At 37.4% G+C, this 24,532-nt stretch overlaps 1 protein-coding gene across 2 annotated transcripts in view; it reads left to right on the top strand.

Moving 5' to 3' along the window:
- LOC127880722 (large subunit GTPase 1 homolog) overlaps positions 1-22,067 on the top strand; it is a 34,833-nt gene extending 12,766 nt beyond the window's left edge. Inside the window, exons 5-14 of one of the 2 annotated variants that reach the window (XM_052428081.1) lie at positions 121-207; positions 5,530-5,673; positions 6,633-7,115; positions 7,158-7,263; positions 15,576-15,677; positions 16,425-16,568; positions 18,334-18,457; positions 19,092-19,171; positions 19,983-20,156; positions 21,265-22,067. In XM_052428081.1, the coding sequence (XP_052284041.1) occupies positions 121-207; positions 5,530-5,673; positions 6,633-7,115; positions 7,158-7,263; positions 15,576-15,677; positions 16,425-16,568; positions 18,334-18,457; positions 19,092-19,171; positions 19,983-20,156; positions 21,265-21,303 (1,483 nt within the window). In that variant the 3' untranslated portion in view covers positions 21,304-22,067. Of the gene's footprint in view, positions 1-120; positions 208-5,529; positions 5,674-6,632; positions 7,264-15,575; positions 15,678-16,424; positions 16,569-18,333; positions 18,458-19,091; positions 19,172-19,982; positions 20,157-21,264 lie in introns of both variants that reach the window. The other variant, XM_052428080.1, reaches the window with a different exon arrangement.
- The last annotated feature ends 2,465 nt before the right edge of the window (positions 22,068-24,532 follow it).

The following is a 24,532-nucleotide window of genomic DNA, read 5'->3' on the forward strand; positions in this document are numbered from 1 at the left end:
ATGAATTCAGCTGAACCAATCAGCAATGAGTTTTCTAAACAAAAATCTATGCTAAATCTACAAGAGTGTAACATAGTGTAGAGATGTATTACAATGCTGTGTGTCTCTGTGTGTTGACAGCTTGCAGGAGGATGAGAGGATAGTGATGACACCCTACGAGAAAAACCTGGACTTCTGGAGACAGCTGTGGAGGGTTATTGAAAGAAGGTCAGTGCCTGCTGTGGGGTCCTGTCTTAGTAAGCATCATACTACATGTGAAAGTTAGTTTGTTTGAACCTGTTTATGTAAATAACATTTCATCAAATGGCTAAGACAATTTTGAAGCTTTTTCAAGAAAGAACCAGTACTTTGTGTGGTTGGGGTCGAACCAAGGGACCATTTGTTAAGCCGATGTCTCTTCCACTGAGCCACGCCAACCTTGATTTATTTTATTTTGATTAAATTGATGATTGTGATCTTCATGTTTACGATATTTAAGACATGTAACTTACTTACTTTTCAAATATTGTATCACGAGCAGTGTTGACATTGTGTTTCTGTTAGAAGAATTGTAAAAAAGGTTGTCCCCACTCATTGTTGCCAATCTAAATAGTATTACCACTTAAAAAAAATGTCTCATTCAGTGCCCCAGATAATTATTTGGGAAATAGGGTTTTCACCCATTGATTTTGAAAAATAGGGTGATTTCATTCTTGAAATAGGGTAAAATGAGTTATAAAAATGCATACCTTAAAATCATTGCTGTTTTGTTTCTGTTGAAGCTGCACACTGGTATTGATTCAATAAAATTGTAAACTATCATAATTTACTTTAATAAACTGATGTTTCATAACATCTTTAATCCTTGAAACATAATATAAACTAATCTAAAAAAAAATCCATAACACAATTGATTCGGCACTTATTGGCTCTTGCTTTCTTGTTTCGAAAAAGTTTGCGATTGACTGATATTTTTGCGCAATAATCGTGGACGTCTTTCGACCTCTCTTAGACATTTCTGTTTTGCATGGTACTAGAAACCGAAAGTACAGACACTTTACAGATACATGCACAATGAGCGACGGATTAAGTCAGATTGAAAACACATGTATGTCGTCATCAATAATTTGTCCAGACGCTTTATTTAACTATGAAATCTAGTCGTCAGAGCATTTGAATAACTTTGACTGTTTTCCAGCTTTGTCATCCAGGCACTTGCTGAATGAATGGCCGTGTTACAATTATAATTCCAAAGAGTTAATACCGAAAATGAGCAATATAAAGAATTGAAACTCCAGCATTATATACAATTATATAATTTGATGAATTAGTGTAAAAGTCAAATTGGTTGCGTTTTTAATACGCATGATTTTGTATTTCTTTGCGTTTTTAACCAGGTTTTCCGAAGGAAAAAACTGGTTATTAGATTGGCGAATGCGGGCGGGCTGGCTGGCGGGCGGGCGGAACAAGCTTGTCCGGGCCATAAATTTGTCGTTCATTGTGAGATTTTAAAATCATTTGGCACATTTGTTAACCATCATTAGACGGTGTGTCGCGCGAAATAATTACGTCAATATCTCCAAGGTCAAGGTCACACTTTGAGTTCAAAGGTAAAAAATAGCCATAAATGAGCTTGTCTGGGCTATAACTATGTCATTCATTATGAGATTTTAAAATCATTTGGCACATTTGTTCACCATCATGGGACGGTGTGTCGCACAAAAGAATCACGTCAATATCTCCAATGTCAAGGTCGCCACGACTAAAAATAGATTTATATTAAAACAAACTTACAAAGGGGGTTAATTTTGTTTGTTCATTTCAAAAGTTCAGTTTGAGTTGTCTCCCTTTATCACATTTTTTTTCACAATGAAAACCTGGTTTTGTGACAATTTTGTCCCTTGTTAAACATTTTAATAGGGTGAAAGACGCTGATACGCAGCTTATCTGGATGGAGCACTGCTCATTTGGTGACAGTTTGGGAGAAGCAATGAGAGCCCTTACTGAAATTAAGAAATGATTGATGTTGGTTTTGGTTCTGTCATCACTTGTCACTCATTGTTCTAATATTCTTCTCATGTTTTGTTGGCATTGTAGTGCACATTTTTAGCTCGATTATTATATATGAAATATATATAGTGGAGCTATCCTACTCACCCCGGCGTCGGCATTAGCGTTCCCGTTGGCGTTAGCGGACAAATGATAAAGTTTGGGTACCACCCCAAATATTTTCAATGTCCCTTGACATATTGCTTTCATATTTTGCATACTTCTTTACCAACATGACCCCAACCTATAAACAAGAGCAGACAACTGCATCAAGCATTTTGTAAGAATTATGGCCCTTTTTCCATTTACAATATGCATATTAATTTAGTTACATTGCCATAACTTCTTTAATTATGATCAGATTTTATTAATACTTTGACAAAACAACACTTACCTGAATACCACAATGGATTCCACCCAAACAATACCCCCCGCCCCAACCCAGAATCCCTGCCCCCCCCCCCTCCCCCCAAAAAAATATGTTTTTTTTCCTTTTTTTATTTTTGAAAGATCATCTAATAAATGACCACACCCCACATTATACCCCCCTCTCAACCCCCCCGACCCCCCCCCCCCCCCAAAAAAAAATAAAACTTCCCACCCAAGCTATTGCTATCAAACTTGAAATAAAATCTATTTAGTTTGTTTTATGTCTTTACAAATGTTCAATAGATTGTGGAAAATATACCTGAACCTTGACCTTATTGAATAATTTGAACAATTACCCCATGATGGCTTACGTTATACTGTCAAGCACTCGAATAGTCGAGCGTGCTGTCCTCTGACAGCTCTTGTTAATTGTCGTAATCCTTTTAAGCCCTTTTATGTTCTTTTATGTCGTCAACCTACATGACTTACAGATGAAGTGTGAGTTTCATTTTGGTCCATTGATTATTGGCGAAGTTATGTGCATCGGACTTCACAATTTTCTCTAAAATAGCTGCTGTGGGGCTTCAAAGGGCTGTAAGGGAATTGTGTTTCACAAACAAAGGTCTTCTTAAACATTGTATTCAGCCTATGGTTGCAGTGACACAATAAGCACACACATTTGCTGCTTGTTACCCTTAAATGTCTTAATATGTCCCCTATTGTTTGAGTGACATTGTAGTGCAGATCGTTTATGCTTGTAACCCGTTGTTGTTCTAGAGTAACCCTGGGTTATATAGGACACCTTTTGTTTTCTTGGTACAGTAGCTTTCATGCAATAGTATGGAATGTTCAAATCTATTTTAAACCTTTTAGTCAACTAATGAGATTGCACTTTATAAATATCGCCGCATCAGGGTAAAACCGGACGTCCCAAAGCTTGTATCGGACACGAAAAAGGCTTATATCGGACAGTTGTTGGTTGTATGTATTTCGGTTGTTGGGCTTAAACGTGATGTTATTTAAGCTGTGAAGTCTATACATCGGTGAATTTGTATTTTATAGTTATACTTTACGTATATATTTGTGAATATAAATGGCATATTTACATCGCATACCTTTTTCCTGTTTGGGCATATCTGAAAAGCGCACATATATAAGATATACATTGTTATTTATTTGTATTTTAGTTAATGGTCCGTTTCTTCCAATTTCTCTATTTTGCAACGAAGCCATAATGGTTCTTGAGCTCATCTAATAAAAGTATAGAAAACACACCCTAAGTTATATAGGTCTTGCCATAGTTTGATGTCCGATAAACCCTGATAGCATTTTACGAAGAATTAACTACCTGGGGATTATCGGACAGTTTGAGTTTTCTTATTTTTATGTCCCCCACTATAGTAGTGGGGGACATATTGTTTTTGCCCTGTCTGCTGGTCTGTTGGTCTGTTTGCGCCAACTTTAACATTTTGCAATAACTTTTGCTATATTGAAGATAGCAACTTCATATTTGGCATGCATGTGTATCTCATGAAGCTGCACATTTTGAGTGGTGAAAGGTCAAGGTCAAGATCATCCTTCAAGGTCAGAGGTCAAATATATGTGGCCAAAATCGTTCATTTTATGAATACTTTTGCAATATTGAAGATAGCAACTTGATATTTGGCATGCATGTGTATCTCATGGAGCTGCACATTTTGAGTGGTGAAAGGTCAAGGTCAAGGTCATCCTTCAAGGTCAGAGGTCAAATATATGTGGCCCAAATCTCTTATTTTATAAATACTTTTGCAATATTGAAGATAGCAACTTGATATTTGGCATGCATGTGCATCTCATTGAGCTGCACATTTTGAGTGGTGAAAGGTCAAGGTCATCCTGTAAGGTCAGAGGTCAAATATATGTGGCCCAAATCGCTTATTTTATGAATACTTTTGCAATATTGAAGATAGAAACTTGATATTTGGCATGCATGTGTATCTCATGGAGCTGCACATTTTGAGTGGTGAAAGGTCAAGGTCAAGGTCATCCTTCACAAGGTCAAGGTCATCCTTCAAGGTCAAACGTCATATAGGGGGACATTGCGTTTCACAAACACATCTTGTTTTTACAATACATGTAATGTTTGTAATAGTTTTATTATGTTTTCAGAAGATAAATATATCAGTTAATATATATATTGTTTTCTCACAACAGAATTCACTAATTTCACAATGTTCCGTTACTTGTAAAATGACCGTTGTAAATGTTCTCGACTCTCGGATTTTCGCCAAGGTGAAGAGGGGATGTTTCTCCAAACGAACTCGCATCTTCCAATCAAAATAGCAGATTTATTTCATCACCCAATCGGATGATTGGTTACATAATACTATGAAAACGTATTTAAAGAATGTAAACAAAGCTCAAACGGTTGAATGCGAGGTCGTTTTGTATGTAAATATTCGACTTTTTGTGGTTGTCAGATAAACCCCGTGTGTCCGATATAACACAGAGTTACTCTAATAAGCCTCCAATGGTTTCTGTGGCAATGTGGTGCAGAATTTTGGTGCTTGTAACCCGTTGTTGTTCTAATATGCTGCCTATTGTTACATTTAAATTGTAGTGCAGTTTGTTAGGCTCATAACTCTGCATTGTTCTTTTTAACTCTTTAATGTTTAAATATGTTGCCTACTGTTTCAGTGACATTGTAGTACAGATTGTAGATGCCCGTAACCCTCTCTTGTTATACTGTTTCAGTGACATTGTAGTACAGATTGTAGATGCCCGTAACCCTCTCTTGTTCTACTCTTTCAGTGACATTGTAGTACAGATTGTAGATGCCCGTAACCCTCTCTTGTTCTACTCTTTCAGTGACATTGTAGTACAGATTGTAGATGCCCGTAACCCTCTCTTGTTCTACTCTTTCAGTGACATTGTAGTACAGATTGTAGATGCCCGTAACCCTCTCTTGTTCTACTCTTTCAGTGACATTGTAGTACAGATTGTAGATGCCCGTAACCCTCTCTTGTTCTACTCTTTCAGTGACATTGTAGTACAGATTGTAGATGCCCGTAACCCTCTCTTGTTCTACTCTTTCAGTGACATTGTAGTACAGATTGTAGATGCCCGTAACCCTCTCTTGTTCTACTCTTTCAGTGACATTGTAGTACAGATTGTAGATGCCCGTAACCCTCTCTTGTTCTACTGCGCTGACCTGGAGACCTATGTAGGAGAGGTGGAGCCCAGCAAGGTGTGCCTGCTGCTGGCCAACAAGGCTGATCACCTGTCTGAGGAGCAGAGGTAACACAGCGGGGACACATCAGGGACAGCGGGGCATAGTTTGCAAAGTTCTTGATCCTCTTCTTTTTCTTTGACAAATTGAAAGGTCAAGCTGGATAAATGACATTTCATTTGGTAATTGTGAAAGATTTTCATTTGATATTTACCAAATGTGATCAGTCTTTTACAAAATTGCAGGGTGCCACACCTCACTTCTGTTCATGAGGCAGAAGAAGAAGAATGCCATCATTAAATTATATTATATAGTACATGTACATCATAATTTATAACACTTAAATGTGAACACATTGTTCTCTGGAAGCTCCAGCGGCCTTCACCGTTTACTAACAATCCACGTGCCGGCTACTTTTACCAAAAATATTAACTCGGAACGGTGCAAAAAAGGCCTATTAGTGCTTAGTCGCTGGCTACTTAGCAAATCTTACTGGCTAATGAAATTTGTATGCAGAACACTTGCGAACATCATTTTAAACAATGGAAGAGAAAAAGTCGGTGTTGTCTTAGAGTTATCCAGTATATCAGTTTTTCACTTGGGGATGGGGTCTTTTGCCCTAGTTTTTAGGGGAAATTAGTTCTATTTATGACAAAAAAATAATAGCAGACCGGGCTTGTTTTCCTTCTTCAGCAGGGGCTTTAAATGAGCCCTTTGCCATCTTTTAGAGGCCTCTTTCCTAAACAATATTAAATTCTTCATAATATTGCAATTGTCTTTCATTTTCAATGTTGTCTTTGAAAATTTCTTATCCATTCTCAGGTTTGTTGATAAATTTTTTTTTTCTTAAATGGCTTTTTCCTCAATTTAAGGAAAAAGCCATTGTAAGAAAAAAAAAATACTTCTCAGCTAAACTTAAAGTTGGTATTTAAAACAAGAATGTTTCAGCTCCATATAAGGATCAATACAAGACAAAGAAAACAAGCCCTGAATAAAACAAATTCAATGTATTCTTTTGCTTTTGCAGGCAGTTATGGGCCGACTATTTCACAGAGAAAGGTATCAGGTTAGCGTTCTGGTCTGCAGTGGAGGAGTCACTACGTCAGGAGCAGGAGGATAAACTGGAGAAACAGAACGCTCCGACTGACCAGGACTGTCAGACTGAGGAAGGGGTCGGGGAGGGCAGTGACTGTGATACAGATACAGGGGACGGGTCAGACGATACTGAGGAGTGTAATACTGAATCTGTGAATGACATTCATGTGGATGGTGAAAATGATCATATGAGTGGTAGCAGTTGTGATCATGACAATAACATGGACAATAAAAATGAACTTTCCCCTGGTGAGAAAGTCTTAGAGGAAATTACTGCTAAAAAAGAGGAGCATAAAGATGAAAATGCAGAAAACCAGTCAGGTAGTGCTATAGACAGTGCATGTGATGTCATCAAAGAGAGTTGTTCATGTGAGGTTACACTGACTCAGTCGGCTGATTCCACTGCTGGGACCCTTTCAGATGTGAGCGCCCAGGGTGTCCCACTGCAGGATCTGCCGGTGAGGAACACGTCCCAGATGTACACGGGGCCGGAGCTGCTACAGATGTTGAAGGGATTGCACACTGGGAGGAAGGCTCACAAGGGACTAGTCACTGTCGGAATGGTAATTTACCCTTTAAGAGTCAGAGTCACATTTTGACACATTTTTAGGTCCCTTAGAAAATAATACCTCTCTTACAAGATTCAATTTTTTAAGGCTTCATTTTCAATCTTAAGTTGCTGATGAGCAGCAAACAGTATAAAACCTGGACAGACTGCGAGTTACTTGCAGGGTGTTCTGGTTTTATGCTGCTTTAACCCATTTTCACTTTGCATATGCGCTGGAAAGGTTTAAGCTCTATGTTGAGTTGTTCGTAAAACTATTTGTTTAAGGTTGGTAAAAATGGTAATACCAGTTGCACCTTATGTTGATGCCCCCTAAGGAGGGCATATAGTAATCGCACTGTCTGTCCATCCGTCTGTCCGTCATCAGTGATTTTTTTGCTAAAAATTACCGCCGATTTTCGGCTGCTTCCCAATCGCAGAAATCAATGTTTTTTCCCAAAAAGCTGACCAAAATTTCCCCAAAAAGCACAATTTCCCAAAAAAAAAATTTTTTTTTTTTTTTTTAGAAAGAAGTCTCTTATGACTTATGATTTCTTAACTCTAGATCTAAACTTTTTATTTAAACATCCTGCAAAATATATAACTTTAATTTAGTCCTTTTTGTGGATGAATAATTCCCAAATTTGCCACTTACATCAATTAAAACAAACCCAATTTGATCAGACTCCTTTTCCCAAAAATGGCTAGAAAAAACCCTGAACATGTACTTCAAAACAATTTTAATTCTGTTACTTATAATCATATTTATAATGCTTAATTTTTCCCAATTTCATGGTTAATCATGCTATTTTTCCCAATTTCATGGTTTATCGCACTTATTTTCCCAATTCAAATGGCCCAGGCTGTAACAAATAAAAGAAAAAAAAATCACTGGTCACCCTTTGCGTTTGGTTTTGAAAAATGCTCATAACTTCTATGTCGCTTCAGATGTAACGTTCATATTTGGTATGCATGTGTTTATGGACAAGGCCTTTCCATACGCACACAAATTTTGACCTTGACCTTGAACTTAGGATCCGCGTTTAGGTTTCAAAAAAATGTGTTTAGGTTTCGAAAAATGCTCATAACTTCTATCAAAGCGTTTATTGGGGGCATACATATGTTGTGTGTCATCTTATGGAGACAGCTCTTGTTCATAATTTATATAAATCTGTTTCATCAATTACACGCTTTAGTTGCTTTTTTATTGATTGGTGATACTATTTCAAAGTTGAAGGTGTTTTAATGTCATAAATACTGACCTGTTATCGTATGCTTATACTTTCCAAGGGGAAATAACTCATCCGGAATTTTAACTGGGAATCCGCCACCTCAATACCGTAATACAGGCCAGGTTAAACATAGTGCAATGCAACCTAGCCAAAAATCGGTAACCAACCCTCAATATTCTTTCCGGATCAACCAGGTGTATACGTGTCTTTTACGGCTCTGAATTAAAATATTGTTTTTCACTTGGTTGATTGGGGTTTTGAATAGATAAATTGTGTTATTTATCTTTTTATTTCTCATTCGGATTAATTTGTGTGGATTTAATGGATTTTGTTTCATTTGTAAAAGGTAAGCCATGCTTGTTTTTATCGAACAATGGTTTATTTCTACCATGCTGGGTGTTTTCAGGCGCGAACGACCACGTGCAAAACGTGCTCTTCTAATACATTGCTAGAACGTGCAAAGCATGTTCTTCTAATGTGTTACGAGATCGTGCAAAGCGTGTTCTTCTATTGACAGATTGTTTATCATTTGCCATTGTGTGCAATAATGATTTTAACGTTCCGTATGACAATCTAATTGATCGTCATTTTATTTTTCATCTGTTTTGAATTAAACTTTTGTTTAATTTATGATCTACGGCAGTATTATTATAATTTTCATTATGGTCAAATAATGATTTTATGTGCCGTATGATAATCTGGTCTGTGACCAGTTTATGGTTGAATATGCTTTGCTCTTGTTTTTCATATATTCGACTACATGATGGTCGCAGAAACAAGAGTGGATAAATACCCGGTGACTTCGCAGATCATGGATGATAGTTGCAGTATCAGTCACCGGGTATCGGGCACGATCGCGACCGTACTATGCTAAGTCTCTTAGACAGTCGGTCAACATCAGACCATATGGCGACACCCGTCAGCCGGTCTTTGCCCGATGGCATTGGTCAAGGACATCGACCAATGCCGGACCATTTGGCATCCGCCATACGGTCATTATCCGGTGACAACACTGGTCATGATATGACCGGTACGTCACCGGGGACGTTGATCACGGACCATTGATCGACGTCTGACCGGCCGGTCCGGTCACCGGTCATGTCACCGGTCCGGTCCGGTCATTGATCACCGGTCCGGTCACCGGTCCGGTCACCGGTCCGGTCCGGTCACCGGTCATGTCACCGGTCCGGTCACCGGTCCAGTCCGGTCACCGGTCCGGTCCGGTCACCGGTCCGGTCATTGATCACCGGTCCGGTCCGGTCACCGGTCCGGTCCGGTCACCGGTCATGTCACCGGTCCGGTCACCGGTCATGTCACCGGTCCGGTCACCGGTCCGGTCACCGGTCCGGTCCGGTCACCGGTCCGGTCATTGATCACCGGTCCGGTCCGGTCACCGGTCATGTCACCGGTCCGGTCACCGGTCATGTCACCGGTCCGGTCACCGGTCATGTCACCGGTCCGGTCCGGTCACCGGTCATGTCACCGGTCCGGTCATGTCACCGGTCCGGTCATGTCAACGGTCCGGTCCGGTCACCGGTCCGGTCATTGATCACCGCTCCGGTCACCGGTCAACAGTCATCAGTTAGGCCTGCCACCGATAACACCAGTCACCGGTCAAGAAGAAGAACTCGGTCTTCTTCATTGAATTATTCTCCTATTCTTCGTTGAATACATCGTCTTCATCAAGGATTAGACATCGGACACGCTCTTCTTCGTCGAGCAGTTCTCATCGTCGCGGCTCTCGTAAGCGATCACGTCGTCACTCACGGAGACGTTATTCTAGAAGATCTCGGTCTCATCGCAGCCGATCCACATCTCGGCCGATCCAGATCTCGACATCGCAGGAAACGAGGACGTCGTCAACCTTCACGTAGACATCAGCGGACTGCATTGAGCACCACTGGATATTTATCGAACATACCTCTCCTTCATTGAGCAGTTCTCGGCGTTGATACGCTCGTAAGCGATCATGTCAATGCTCACGGAGACAATATTGTAGAAGACAATATTTCCAGCGTAGCCGAACAATATTTCGGCATCGAAGTTATATGGATGTCGCCACTTCTCACGTAGGCGTTAATGAACCTACTGGTCATATCGACGTTCTCCATTTTATTCCTTTAGGAATATCATGTCTCCATTCCACGTGTGATGGTTCTTCTTATGGCATCCACACATGTTGCAGTCACCGAGCCGTAGTTGTATACGAACACTAGTTCGTTTAACATTCAGGCTTCGGGATAAGCTGTTCTTTTCTCCACTACGACTACAAGGACACTTATGCCTATTAATACTGATAATCTACCGTTGTTTTCCGGTTAACATTATCAGATGACTTCGTGGATGGTCCATTCTTCTGCACCAGATATTTCCATTCTGACGCAGTTATATTATACCGGTCCCGATCACCGGACATCGGTCACCATTCATCGGTCATATCACCGATCACTGATCACCGGTCAGAATAAGTGATGTCTCATCGCCATCGGATTGGATTTTTTTGGCATGATCTTCTTTTCCGAGCAGTGCTTGACATTGATAACAGACCATTTGGATTCCACCATTTTTTCGGTCTTTAACTGGTAACGTCACCGGTCATATTATGACTGGTCCGTTCACCGGGCTACAGTTACCGGTCATTGACCGGTCCGGTTCGGTCACCACTTACCAATTACCGGTATTCCACTGTGTTTTCATCGGTCAATTTTTAGTATCACGGGTATCGTCTACATTACATAGTTGTATACCCCTGGCTATGATTGTATTGAATACTATATTTTATGGATTCAACAATCTACATGACTTTTTGTGTTTTTCAATACTGATTTTCTACTGGCGACGGTCACCAAATCATGCTATATCTGTTATTTGTACTTCTATCTCAACCGGCTACATGCAGACTACTGGTCTTGCAGATAGATCGGCTGAAGTGGGCTCGGAGATTAGCATTGAGGTCGAACATTACTATTTGACCTCTATTAATTTATGTTCGAGACCCGAAGGATGAATTGTTTTAACCGCCTTTACCTGTCGGCTACAGACTTTGCAGTCAGTGTCACGGAACAGTTGGGACACATTAATGACGCTAGCAGGATTAGCAAGACGACATTTGTATCGACTTCTGCTTTTCTATTGCTCCTACGGCAGTGCATATTTTCAAGCTACTGGAATCAACAAGAGTTCTGATACATAGGATTGCCTATCAGATTGACCGCATAGCGGCTACAGTCTTGTAGATGGCTTAGGACCTATTGAACTCAGATCTTAGATCCTAGGATCTGGAGGGACCTCATCTTAAAGTTATTCTTCTATTACACTTCTGGCCATAACAGGCCGTCTTCCTATAACTGGTCGTATTCCTTTCGGAATTCGTCCAGGTTAGAAGTCTTGAAGTAAATGGATTAATCAAGTCAGAATTTAAGACTTCCATGCATTCTACCGGCAAGCGTGGACCCGCTTAAGGTTACCCCTAGGGTTTTCACCTTTTTCTGCCATCACACCTCCGATTCCGGAGGTACCACTATCAATCATATTTCCGTACTTCGCAAATCGATGACTTCGCGACCTGTATTATCCAGGATTTTAAAGGCGCCTGTTATTGGTTCAAGAAGAGGCTATATTCTGTAGATAGGTCATTAACTTATAAGTGTTAAACACTGTCCTATTCTACCAATTTTCAAGTGTGTTTGGAGTGGGAAAGTTCGGCTTGCCGTGGTTTCTTTGCCCACCCATCCTTGACAAATGGTTCCGGTCACCGGTCGGTATTTACCGGTCCGGTCACCGGTCCTTCTGCTGAGACGTCTTTTCTTACGTCCGTTTCAGCTTTATTTTTAAGATAATTGTATTAATCTCGGGATTATTTAATGACACAGATTTCCATCTTTTTGTCATTATTTACCACTATTCAGTGGTGTCTAGACTAGAAGATTATCTTGGCAAGAATATAGTTTATTCTACCACAACCTTCCTTACATCTTATACAGATGTGAGCAGATAAGGTTATGGACGATCACATAGAACAACGTATCTTGATTTTCTCAATTATGTGGTATCCTAACGAATATCACCTGCACATATACATCTTGAAAAGCAAAAATTCTTTTTAGCTGTTTTTCATTTACAACACATTTTCACGATTCCTTTGTGATGGTTTCAACTATCACACATCGGTCGTGGTTTACTTACAGACACGGAGGTGATCATATTATCACTCCTTGTAACTGGAAATCAGGAACTTATTCGTTCTTTGCAAGAACAACAAATTTTCTCTATCGTCTTTCTCATACCAGTTCGTCTCAACGCCCTGTTGGACCTTTTGTCCTGCAGTTCTTTCTTTCGAATTATTTTTCCGTTGGGTTCAATAATGTAATCGCGCATGCGCGCCAGTGAAGTTGCAGACGAGTTGCATGGTGTACATAGTATATCAAAGAATGTTGTTTATCATCAAACGCTAGTTATTAGCGTTATGCGATCGTATATCGCAGTGTATACCGGTATGCTGAACAACGTCAACAATGCAGTTCACAGAAATCGATCCAGCAGGGTGTGCGATTGTTATACATTCGTCCATTGACATAAACTGGAATATCTTGCCTTCTTGGTGAGTTTTTGCAATAACTGAGTTTTTGCCATAATTTCATGAAATATACGTAATGAACCATGGGATTATGGTTCTACGACCTTTTAAGTCTCCTGTACAATTATTTTCAGGAAACTTCTTCACAGGTCAAATATCATATCTCACTGAGACATATTTTTACTGATCCAAACATGTGCCACTTCATGTCTGGCCATTAATAACTTTTAGTTATCTCTACAGAAGAACGTTTTTCTGTTAGAGTTTCAATCCTTGTTACTTGTGCAAGGATAATTCCATCAGAACTGTATAAAGGTTCTATGGAAATTCATTTTTTTTTACTGGGTAATTGAGAGCATAGTTATTACCTTAATCACTCTGCTAGATACATAGAGGTTTTTCTCATCTTTTTCTTGATGATAAGAAATTTGTTCTTTTCTTCATCAAAGGATAGAGATTATGCTCTCGTATACCTTGTTTTGTGTAAGTCATCGCAACTCTGTGCTGTCTTACCTATTTTGGAACTGATCCAAACTATGGAACGTCAACACTATGTTTTTCGTTCCTTTACCTTCTTAAGCGGTTTTGACTTGTGTAACATGTTGGGATGCTTAATGAGCTCCCTATGAACCTTTTTCATCAGGCTTATTAACAGTTCCAATATAATTTTAAGACGGTTTTCCTTCTTATTATGGCTTTTACCATACGGAGAAGTGAAATTCATGCTTTTTCTGTTGAATACGACCAATTCCAGTTGGATCTATTGTCGTTTTCACTTTGTTGTGTCAGCCAGGATTCCTTGCTTAATATCAAGTCCTCTATATGGCTTCTACCTTCAAGTTTCCAAGTTTTCTTAAACTGGTAGTCATGAAGATGAGGATAAACTTCTTTGGGCAATCAGGGCTTTGAAGTTCTATCTCAGCAGTGTTAGTCAGAAGTCCATTCGAGGTTCTCAAAGACACTCTTCATTTCCCCCAAAAAAGGGGGGGGAGATGTGTCTGCGGCTTCTATTTCTCGGGGTTAGACCTCGACTAAGGAAAGTTAATCTTATCCTATCTAAGGATTCATTCCTTTTTAGGATCTGACCGCATGAATTAAGAGCTCTGTCTGTTTTGTGGGCATATATTAATCACACCCCACTTTTTGACGTGCTCTAAGCTGTTTACTGGAGGAATCCGACCACCTTGTCATCTTTTTATCTTCGTTTTCTGAAGTGCCAACAATACAATTTGTATACGTTTGGGCTTGTTGTGGTTTCACTAACGGTAGTGTCTTCTTTACGACATAGACATATTACTCTGTCCGAGAAGTCATAATTAATACCGTTTTAACGAAGATTACTTGATATCATTAGCTGATAACCCTGTTTATGGGTTCTACTGTGTTGGGAAAATATATACGAACCTTCCCACCGCAGCTGCAAAATCAGCATACGATAACAGGTCAGTATTTATGACATTAAAACAAATTTTTTAAATAAAATTCATTTTAATTATTAAATACTTACCTGTTATCGGTAAGTCCCACCTCCCACCCCGCTATTCGATTAATATTTTTGTATATATATTGAAAGAATATTGAGGGTTGGTTACCGATTTTTGGCTAGGTTGCATTGCACTATGTTTAACCTGGCCTGTATTACGGTATTGAGGTGGCGGATTCCCAGTTAAAATTCCGGATGAGTTATTTCCCCTTGGAAAGTATAAGCATACGATAACAGGTAAGTATTTAATAATTAAAATGAATTTTATTTAAAAAATTTGTTTTACAAAAAAGTGATTTTATGTTCTTAATTTTACATTTATTTGAAAGTTTGAAAATATTTTGATGATTAAATTTTTGCTCCTTAATTTCCACATGAAAAAAGGCAAGTTTAAGCTATTCCTGGTAAAAGAGTAAAATTTAAGAAATCATGGTTTAGTGTTATCAAAAGCAAAAAATGAAGCTCGCTTGCGTTAAGGCTGAAAGTGACACTCAAGATTGTTCTCTTTATGGAACCATTCATGGGGTCATGGGGACACTGCATGCAATACGCCACCATGACACCATGTTTTCAGGAACAGGAAGAGTCTATTCCGCTGTAAGTTTCTTGTTAGTGAAATTATTAATCAGAAATTATTATTATTATCCTTATATGACTATAGTGAAATCTTTTGAACACTTTAACTTAATAAAGCTGATTTTGAGATAGTCATAGAACTTGCTCAAAATGTTTGTGTAAATTGTATCTTGGCAGAGTATGAAAACGGTTGCTTTCAGTTGTAAAACATGACTACAAGGGGCAGGCTAGTTTTCCTTATATGGCTTTAGAGAAACCTTGTGAAAACTTTGTAAATCACATGCTTTTTCCCAATCAGTATGAAACTTCTCAGCCTTATGCCCTCTTGCTATTAAATATAAACAAAGTTACACCTAAGTAAAGTTTTTTTCGTTAATTAAGAAATCAAGCTTAGTGTGTTAGACATACTTCTAGGTTGGCTTGTATATAAATTGATAATTTCATAATTTTTCTACTCTCTTAAGGTTGGCTACCCCAATGTTGGCAAGAGCTCCACAATCAATGCCATCTTGAAGATGAAGAAGGTTCCAGTGTCGGCAACTCCTGGAAGAACCAAACACTTTCAGGTGATCTTTCAAATAATACTCGCAGGTTTTTCATTCCTTATATTGAACAACACAATATAAGGCATAATCTATTCTGTTTTTTAATTCTTGCTGTTTTCTCCATAAACTGATCCTAACTCAGGATGAATCCTTTTGCTTGCAATCAATTTATTTTGCCAAAGTCCCAAAATTACATTATTATCTCTCCTAAAAAATGAGGGCTGTATCACATACAAGTGGAAACTAACCTTTACCCTATTGGTATGCAGATTGTTTCCAATTCTCATGGTTATATGGTATGTAAGTTTTCAGCTATTGCTGAAGAACTCTCCCAAAGATATGACTGAACAAACACTGAGAAAGCCTTCATGGTGCATTTCTGGTTTATAATGTTGCCACCAATAGTTTTAGCTCTTTCCCCCTTTTTTAAAAGAAACTTACTTTTCTCTGAAATCACAAAAAATAAATTCATATACTCTGTAATTGTATGGATGCATTCATAATAACTGAATATTAATGCCATATCTCTTTAAGAATTGTATGTGGATGCTTTCTTATAACTTATGTACATGCCATTTCTCATTTTCTTCTTATAAGCTGATTCATCCATAATAACTGATGGTTTATGCCGTTGCTCTTTTAGACGTTGTGCGTACATGCATTCCTCATAACTTACAGTTTATGCCATTACGCTTTCACATCTTGTAAGTGAAATGTGTAGGTGAAAGGATTTTTAACAATTGATGGTGTATGCCATTTCCCGTGTAGACGCTGTACGTGGACCCAGAGTTGATGCTGTGTGACTGCCCAGGCCTGGTGTTCCCCTCGTTTGTGACCACCAAGGCTGACCTCGTGGTCAGTGGGATCCTGCCTATAGACCAGATGAGAGACTACATACCTCCATCACAATTGGTATACCTTGGTCAGATTGTCATTTTCCCTTGGTATTGCTTGTTCAGACTTTCATTTTTCACTGGTGTAGCTAATTCAGATTTTCATTTTCACCTATGTTGCCTGTTCAGATTTTATTTTCATTTTGTACTGGTATAGCTTAAACACATCTTTATTTTCCCCGCCAATTTTTTTTTCGGAGGGGATTGGTAATTGGTCCTGTCCGTCCGTCTTTCCGTCCGTACGTCTGTCAGAAACTTTGTCCGGAGCATATAAACAGATGGCAACTAGGCGAAGTGCAGTGACTAAGAACCATGACTCTATCCACCTTACTTTTTGAATTATCTCCCTTTATTTAATTTCAAAGTAAATTTTTGTCCGGAGCATAACTCTTAATCTACTGAAGGGATTTACTTGAAACTTGAAATATAAACAGTTGGCAAGTAGGAGAAGTGCAGTGACTAAGAACCATAACTCTATCTACCTTAGTTTTTGAATTATCTCCCTTATTTAATTTCAAAGTAAATTTTTGTCCGGAGTATAACTCTAAATCAACTGAAGGGATTTACTTGAAACTAGAAATATAAACAGATGGCAACTAGGAGAAGTGCAGTGAACATGAAGAATAAGTCTTTTTGCCGTAGTTTTTTAATTATCTTCCTTAATTATTATTTTATTTTTTTTTAAATTTTATTTATTTATAATTTTATTTTTTTATTTAATTTCATAGTAAATATTTTAGCTTTTCAGGTGCCATGTTTTACAAATGTTATTCTACTCTCTAAAACAAATGTTGTCATACAAGCAAACACATTTCGGCGGGGATTTGGCACTATTCTGACTAGCTCTTGTTTTCACTGTTGTAGTTTGTTCAGATTTTCATTTGTCACCTATACAGTTTGTTCAGAATTTTACTTTTCACTGACGTAGCAAATTTTGTTTTGATGTTCACTCAGTAGCTAGATTAGAAATTCATTTGTCACTGGTAGTGTTAGTTCATGTTGTAATTGCCACTGGGGTAGCTAGTTTAGATGTTAAGATGTTTATTGTTCACTTTGTATAACATGCTCACATTTCATGTGTGACAATATTTTTTGGGACATCTATTAAAGCTGTACATAATTTACAGATTAAAGCAGTCCTTTCTTTAAGGGTTTTTTCAAAATGTTGGTACAAAAATGTCTTCTATAATGGACAAGGTTATCCTGTCACTTCTGGTTTTTACTGTCTTATTTCTCAAATAAAATTAAAGGTAATGTTTTACATAATAATTCAGCATGTTATCGATATTTTTGCCAATAATTGGATGTCCTTGTATCTATTGATTGAAGAGGATTTTAGTGAATATTTTGTTTATCCATTCCTAACAGTTTAATTGTTTTGCCTAGCTTCAACAATTCATATAATTACATCCATCTCTCATTAACCTTAATCAAATTTGTATTTGCAAGTTCAATTTAATTCAAACAGGCTGTGAAGTATAAAGCAATGACAATAAAATGGCTATATGCTACCAGGAATGATTAAGAGTGTCCATGTTTTATGCTGTTTGCTGCTCAGCAGTATCTAAGGGTTTGAAATTAAGCCTTAAAAACTTGAATTTAGTAAGAAAAGTCTTAAATTAAATGTGATTTTGAAAGGGACTTCAGACACGTTAAAGTGAGTATCTGAGTGTTATAGGATAGAGACAAAAGTTGAAAGGCCATTTTGCAGTTTTGGGCTGTTTTGCGTATATAGGTATATTTCAACAGTTGTCTTTTATAACGCTGACCTTTTTGTACCCTAGCTGTGTGAGAGGCTGCCCCGCTGGGTGCTTGAGACCACGTACGGGATCAACCTGCCAGCCCCTGGGGAGGGGGAGGACCCCCACAGACCCCCCACAGCGTACGAGCTCCTTAATACATATGGAGGTAGCACACTTTCACGTTTTGACTAAAATCTCTTTTTGTTATGTTAGTATCGCTATCTATTCTCTTGGGGTTGAAGTTATGGAAATCTAGCACATGACATGTTGATTGGAAGAATGTTAATCTTGACAATATGAAAGTCATGTTTGAATTTCTGTCAAGGGGGTCAAAAATGATATAATTAGGTTAAATCTTCAACAAGTGATGTCTGTGGTGAACGCTTAAGGGCCTCATGGCCGTCCTGTTGGAAAGATGTCATTATTGAGCATACCAATTTATTTGTTATCATTGTTTTCTAATGCATTTTCATGAAAGTGATGAACCAAATCACATGTCTTTCCATAATGTGTGCTCCTGATTCAAACATTAACACCTGGTCAATAATTCAATGTAGCTGCATAATTGACTTTGAATTCTGCCCTTTGTAGTTTTAGACTACTCTACACTTCATAGCTCACAAACTGTATCCCATAAAAGACATGCAAGGTTACATGACAGAAAATTTTCTCTATTGCACTCATGTGAGGTAACATGACACTAAATGTTCTGTATTGCAGCCATGTGAGGTTACATGACACTAAATGATCTGTATTGCAGCCATGCAAGGTAAAATGACACTAAATGTTCCCCATTTTAGCCATGCGAGGTTACATGACGTATAGGGCAGTACCAGACATGCCACGGTCTTCAAGGTACCTCCTGAAGGACTATGTCAATGTAAGCTGCTATCTCAATGTTCTGATATTTACTTTATCATCATTTTGCATTAAGTAAGATAACACATCAAATCACAATCAGTTTAATGTTGATGTTATTAAAAGGCATTCTTAAATCATTTTGCAATACTTTATGTAATGTGATTATAAATGTATCTATCAGTTTTTTGTTCTTCTCAGAGAATGGCACATTTTCACAAATTGTTAAAGTTTGTGACTCAAATTTTCATGCCTTAAAAAGTTTGCCCCCCATTTGTTCACAATTGTTAACATTGCCGAGTCATTTAAAAAAAGCCCTGTCTATTGTTAAAGCCCATCAAAAACTGTTGGCAGTTAAGATATATTTTTCAAGATGTCAATAAAACAAGTATAACACAGCTTTCTGAGTAAAAAAGCGTGCATTGTTGTTGGACCTTTCAATCATGACATTATGACAGAAAGATGGCTTTGGAATAAAATTGATGAATCCTTCACATGGGAACTAACACTGGTAGCGTTATATGGAATATTGTTATTAAAATTAGTTTGGAAGTAATTTACTCCTTAATTTTTGTCGCATTATCACACTTAAACAAAATGCTTTAAATATTCAATACCTTTGCCTGAGGTCCTCCAATCTTTTCACTGTAGTACATGGCCTAGATATCAATATAATTGACAATAGATCTGAAAAAATAACAGTACATTTAGTGAAACAGTGGATGAAAGTAAACAGAATAATGTACATTATTATGTTTTATGATAATATCAAAGCTGTTTATAACTCTAAAAGAAGCTTCTAAAGTATTTCTTTGGATGTTCAAACTCCACAGGGCAAGCTGTTGTACTGCCACCCACCCCCGGATGTGGACTCGGAGGCGTTCAACAAGTTTGAAGAAAGGAGACCAGTCAAGGCCGGCCCTACAGGCAGTGGGGACATGCCGGGGTCATCAGACAACACACAGCCACTGCCGCCCAGCAAGATTGATGCAGACTTCTTTAGAAAGGTAAGTGTTATTTGTATACATTAGATATGCACTGGTAAGAATTTGTTTAAATAACCAAAATGTAGTACATATAGTTTTTTTTAGCTCACCTGAGTACAAAATAATAATCAGTCCCAATGACATCTTGACTGAGTCAAACATTGGGTCATATGGGATCAAGAACTATGTCAATATGTCCAATACAGAAAAAGCTTGTGAACACTTAAGAGGAGATGATTATTGACAAATCTCCATAAAACTTGGTCAAAACATTTGTCTTATGATATCTTGGTTAATATCGAAACTGGGTCGCATCGGGTGAACAAATGAGTCACTAAGTAAGATTAAAGCAAACGCTCTTGAACATGATACAGTTATTTCCCAATGTTCATGAAACTTGAGGCATATTATTTGTCCCTATTTTATCTAAAATGTGTTTGAAACTGGGTCATATCGAGTCATCTGTATCACTAGGGGCAAATTGAAGAAAACGCTGTTGTTCACTTAAGAATTCAAATTACTTTTGCACAATCTTAATAAAACTTGCTCTAAGCATTTGATGTAATGATTTCCCGAATGTGTGAATTATGGTTCCTGTCTATTGAAAAACATGACCACAATAGATGGCGCAGTTTTCCTTATACCAGTAATTACAGTCAAGATATCTCATGTTTGATCCGCTCGATGCGCTATTTGCTCAGAACAAACACAAATTAGAGCTATGTTTGGAAATGTGCTAAATAATTAATGATATATTTTTAAATAATTTTAAATTAAATTAAGTAGCCTTTATGGCAATCAGAACTTGAATCAGCTAGTTTCCAATATCTGACCATAATTTAATAAAATCTAAAATTTGTGTGTCTTTGACGGTATTGTTTTTTTTAGTTCTAGTGAAAATTTAGGAGAAAAAAATTAAACAATTTCAAATCAATAAATATTTATTTGAAAAATGAAATTATAAAAAATATGCACATATAAATATAATATACTTTCAAAGATTGGTATTGGAAAGTAAAATACTTGCACAATATTAATAATGACAAATACTAGTGAATACGGATAAATATTTTTCAACACCAAGAAACAATTAGTTTGTACAGTTTTTGTAAACAATATATCCTTTCAGGAGTTTTCTACAGTGCATACAAAAACAAACCGACAGTGACAAGCCTGGTACCCCGTCATCTGGAGCTGGGAGCCAGACTAGTGTAGCAGGCAAACCGTGGAAGAAGCACAACAACAGGGGCAAGAAAGAGAAACTAAGGCGGGTCTACGGGTACCTTGATAAGTGTTGAGCCTTCTTACGTTTGCAGACATGGGGCTTGGAAACGAATGTATGAGATGTAATCAGTGCAGTCTATGCTAACTTTATTTGGGTGAAGATTTCTGAATATGTCTTAATGGAGAAAAATATGAAAGATAATGTGAAATTATACTATTAACAATTAATGTTATAGTTGGGTTATTGAAAATATCAACATTCAACATGTTTAAGTTATCTTTTAGTATTACAATTGCATTAATGTAAAGATGAAAAACCATGTACTTATTCAATTATACAATAAGCTTCAGTTAATGACAATATGAACATTCATGTAAACTTACAGTATTAGGCATACAGCAGAATTCAACCGACTCCTATTGGTGGAGTTATATAATATAATTAATGACATCACAGTCATGAATGTTGATTTAAGTGACATTAAATTTTATATGACATAAACTCAATGATAAGAACACACGAAAGTATCTCAAAATAATCATATTGTATAAATGGTTCAATTGATAAGTCTGTAAATACTGAGTTATAGCTTCTTTGTTTCTGATCTGTAATGTACATGTATTGTATTTGTTAAAGATGCTCTTCCTAGACATACATAAAGATACTGATATGCTGTTCAAAAATGAATAAATTATAACCAAAGCCAACGTATCTGTGTTTTTCGTTTATGAACCAAAAGTTAATTTCAGGGGTTTATTGTCATAAATCATTTACAAGCAAGTAATGGGCTGCACATAAACACGTACTTTTGCTCTATATATATTGATATAAAGAAAATGCGCAGACTTTATGGTTCACTGCGGAATTGACCTTAACATATGTGACTGTTGTTCAAGATTTCTCCCCTTTACATGATAGATAATACTAATTTATTTTAAAATTCCATGATGCAAAATAAAATTATGGTCAAACATGATCATATACTTTCACTTGATAGCACTTCGAGAATATGCAGTCTCTTCCACTGTCCACAGTGAATGTGACCTTAAACTCAGCACAGTGATTTTGCATCGTTTCTTGCACAATAGTTATGGAACAGACACAAACTTGTACTTTCACTATGTCTAGTTATAAAAGGAATGTGCACACAATTAGTGTCTACTGTGCCATTGACCAAATGGAGAGGGAGACGGTTGTTACAAGCAAGGCCACTTCTTGATGGGATTATTTTGCCAACTTATTTCAAAATCCAATCATGTACATAATTAAGCCAGATACATAGAGAAAACAGGTTACTGCCTGATCTGTTTGTAATATATCAGGCAAGGCTTATAATAATATAACGTCGAGGCTTGCCGAACCATTATTTTATTCGTGCTGAACCTGATATATTACAAAAAGATCAGGCAGTATTCTGTTTTTCTGTTTATCATACCTCTACGTCCCCAATTTTAAAGGAATCATGAAAAACAACAGCACCGCATAACAGGTGCCAAAGCTCGGCTGCAGGTGCAGTTTTGAATAAATGAAAGCTAGTCAGAATTTTTTTTTTAGAGGTCACAGTGACCTTTGACCTAGTGACCCCAAAATGGGTGTGGCGTGTAGAACTCAGTCAAAGTGCATGTACATATGAAGTTTCAAAGTTGTAGGTGGAAGAACTTTGATTTTAGAGCCAATGTTCAAAAGGTTAACAAAATGTAAAGGTTTTAGCAAGACGCCGGACAACGAGCTGGCTTTGACAATACCTCAGGTTTTCTCCGAAAAAATCACTTAAAAGCTGCAATTTTAGCGGGAAAGAATATGATTTTTGTCGATTGACGTGTTAATTATGATGTCCTGAGCACTTGCGCTTAATATTTGTAAAACATGTTTTTTGCTGTTTGTGTTGCATTTTGTGATTAAAATAAATTACATCTTGGTATCAAATAGTTTGTTTTGTTGAATCTGATCCGATTTTACTAAAAATGATTACTTTACAGTTGATATCGAGTAATATGAACTACCTCCTATCATCGACTGATAACAGAACTTCCTGTTGAACTGATATAAAAAATATACAATGTATCAGGCAGTGTTATATCAGGCAGATATCAATGCAGCGGTATGATAAAAATTATGGACAGACAACAACAGCTAATCATTATGTCATGTCACCTCAATATTAAGGATAAAATCAGGACAGGGAACAATGGCAGGAAAGTTTGTTCTTTACATTAATAAGAAAGTTTCATTTGTCTAAGTGTAATTTATTTGCAGTTAGAATAACTTGGAAGAAAATTATTCATATAATGGATGTAATGACAAAAAGGACACTGGACTGCAATTTTCTTGTCTGCTTCCCCATCTTGGAAGTATTTAAATACTTAGCAAGTTTTGAGCTGTACGAGATTGTTTTTTATGCACGTATAGGTGCAAGGTAAAGCATTATTTTCAAGCTTTCATTCACTCAAATGCAAATGTCATTGATATCATTGTTATATTTTACAGTTTTGACAAGCTATTTTATGCCCAAATTTTAACTTTGACTTCTATTGTGACCGTGACCTTAGAGGTAGGGAGACGGTTGTTACACATGACATGCAGTCAACATGGTGGAAACTTGTGATAAATCGTTTTTAAATTGCATGAAGTATTATGAAGATACTGTCCTGACAAGTTTTTTTATGGCCAATTTTACCTTTGAAATTAAAGTTTGACCTGACTTTGAGAGGAGACAGATTTTACATAAAGGCATTTGTGGTAAGATACTTTAAAATAGCATGATGATTGCCCAAATTACAGATGGGAAAACCTGTTTTATGGCAAAAGTTTACCTTTGACCTATAAGTGCTAGTTTCATATTTGAAGTAATGTTACCTTTGACCTATAAGTGCTTGTTTCACATTTGAGGTAATGCTACCTTTGACCTAAAAGTGCTAGTTTTACATTTGAGGTAATGTTACCTTTGACCTATAAGTACTAGTTTTACATTTAAGGTAATGTTACCTTTGACCTATTAGTGATAGTTACACATTTGATGTAAGGGGTTGGGTGTTACCAACAACAAGCAAACTCCTCATAGTGTTCATGTTAAAATTGCATGACCAATTAGCGTCTGGAAAGCTGTCTAAAGGGCATTAATTAAAACCTCTAAGTGTACCTTGACCTTTGAGGTAAGGGGACAGTTGATGCA

Source organism: Dreissena polymorpha, chromosome 5 (assembly GCF_020536995.1).
Source record: "Dreissena polymorpha isolate Duluth1 chromosome 5, UMN_Dpol_1.0, whole genome shotgun sequence".
NCBI lineage: Eukaryota > Metazoa > Mollusca > Bivalvia > Myida > Dreissenidae > Dreissena > Dreissena polymorpha.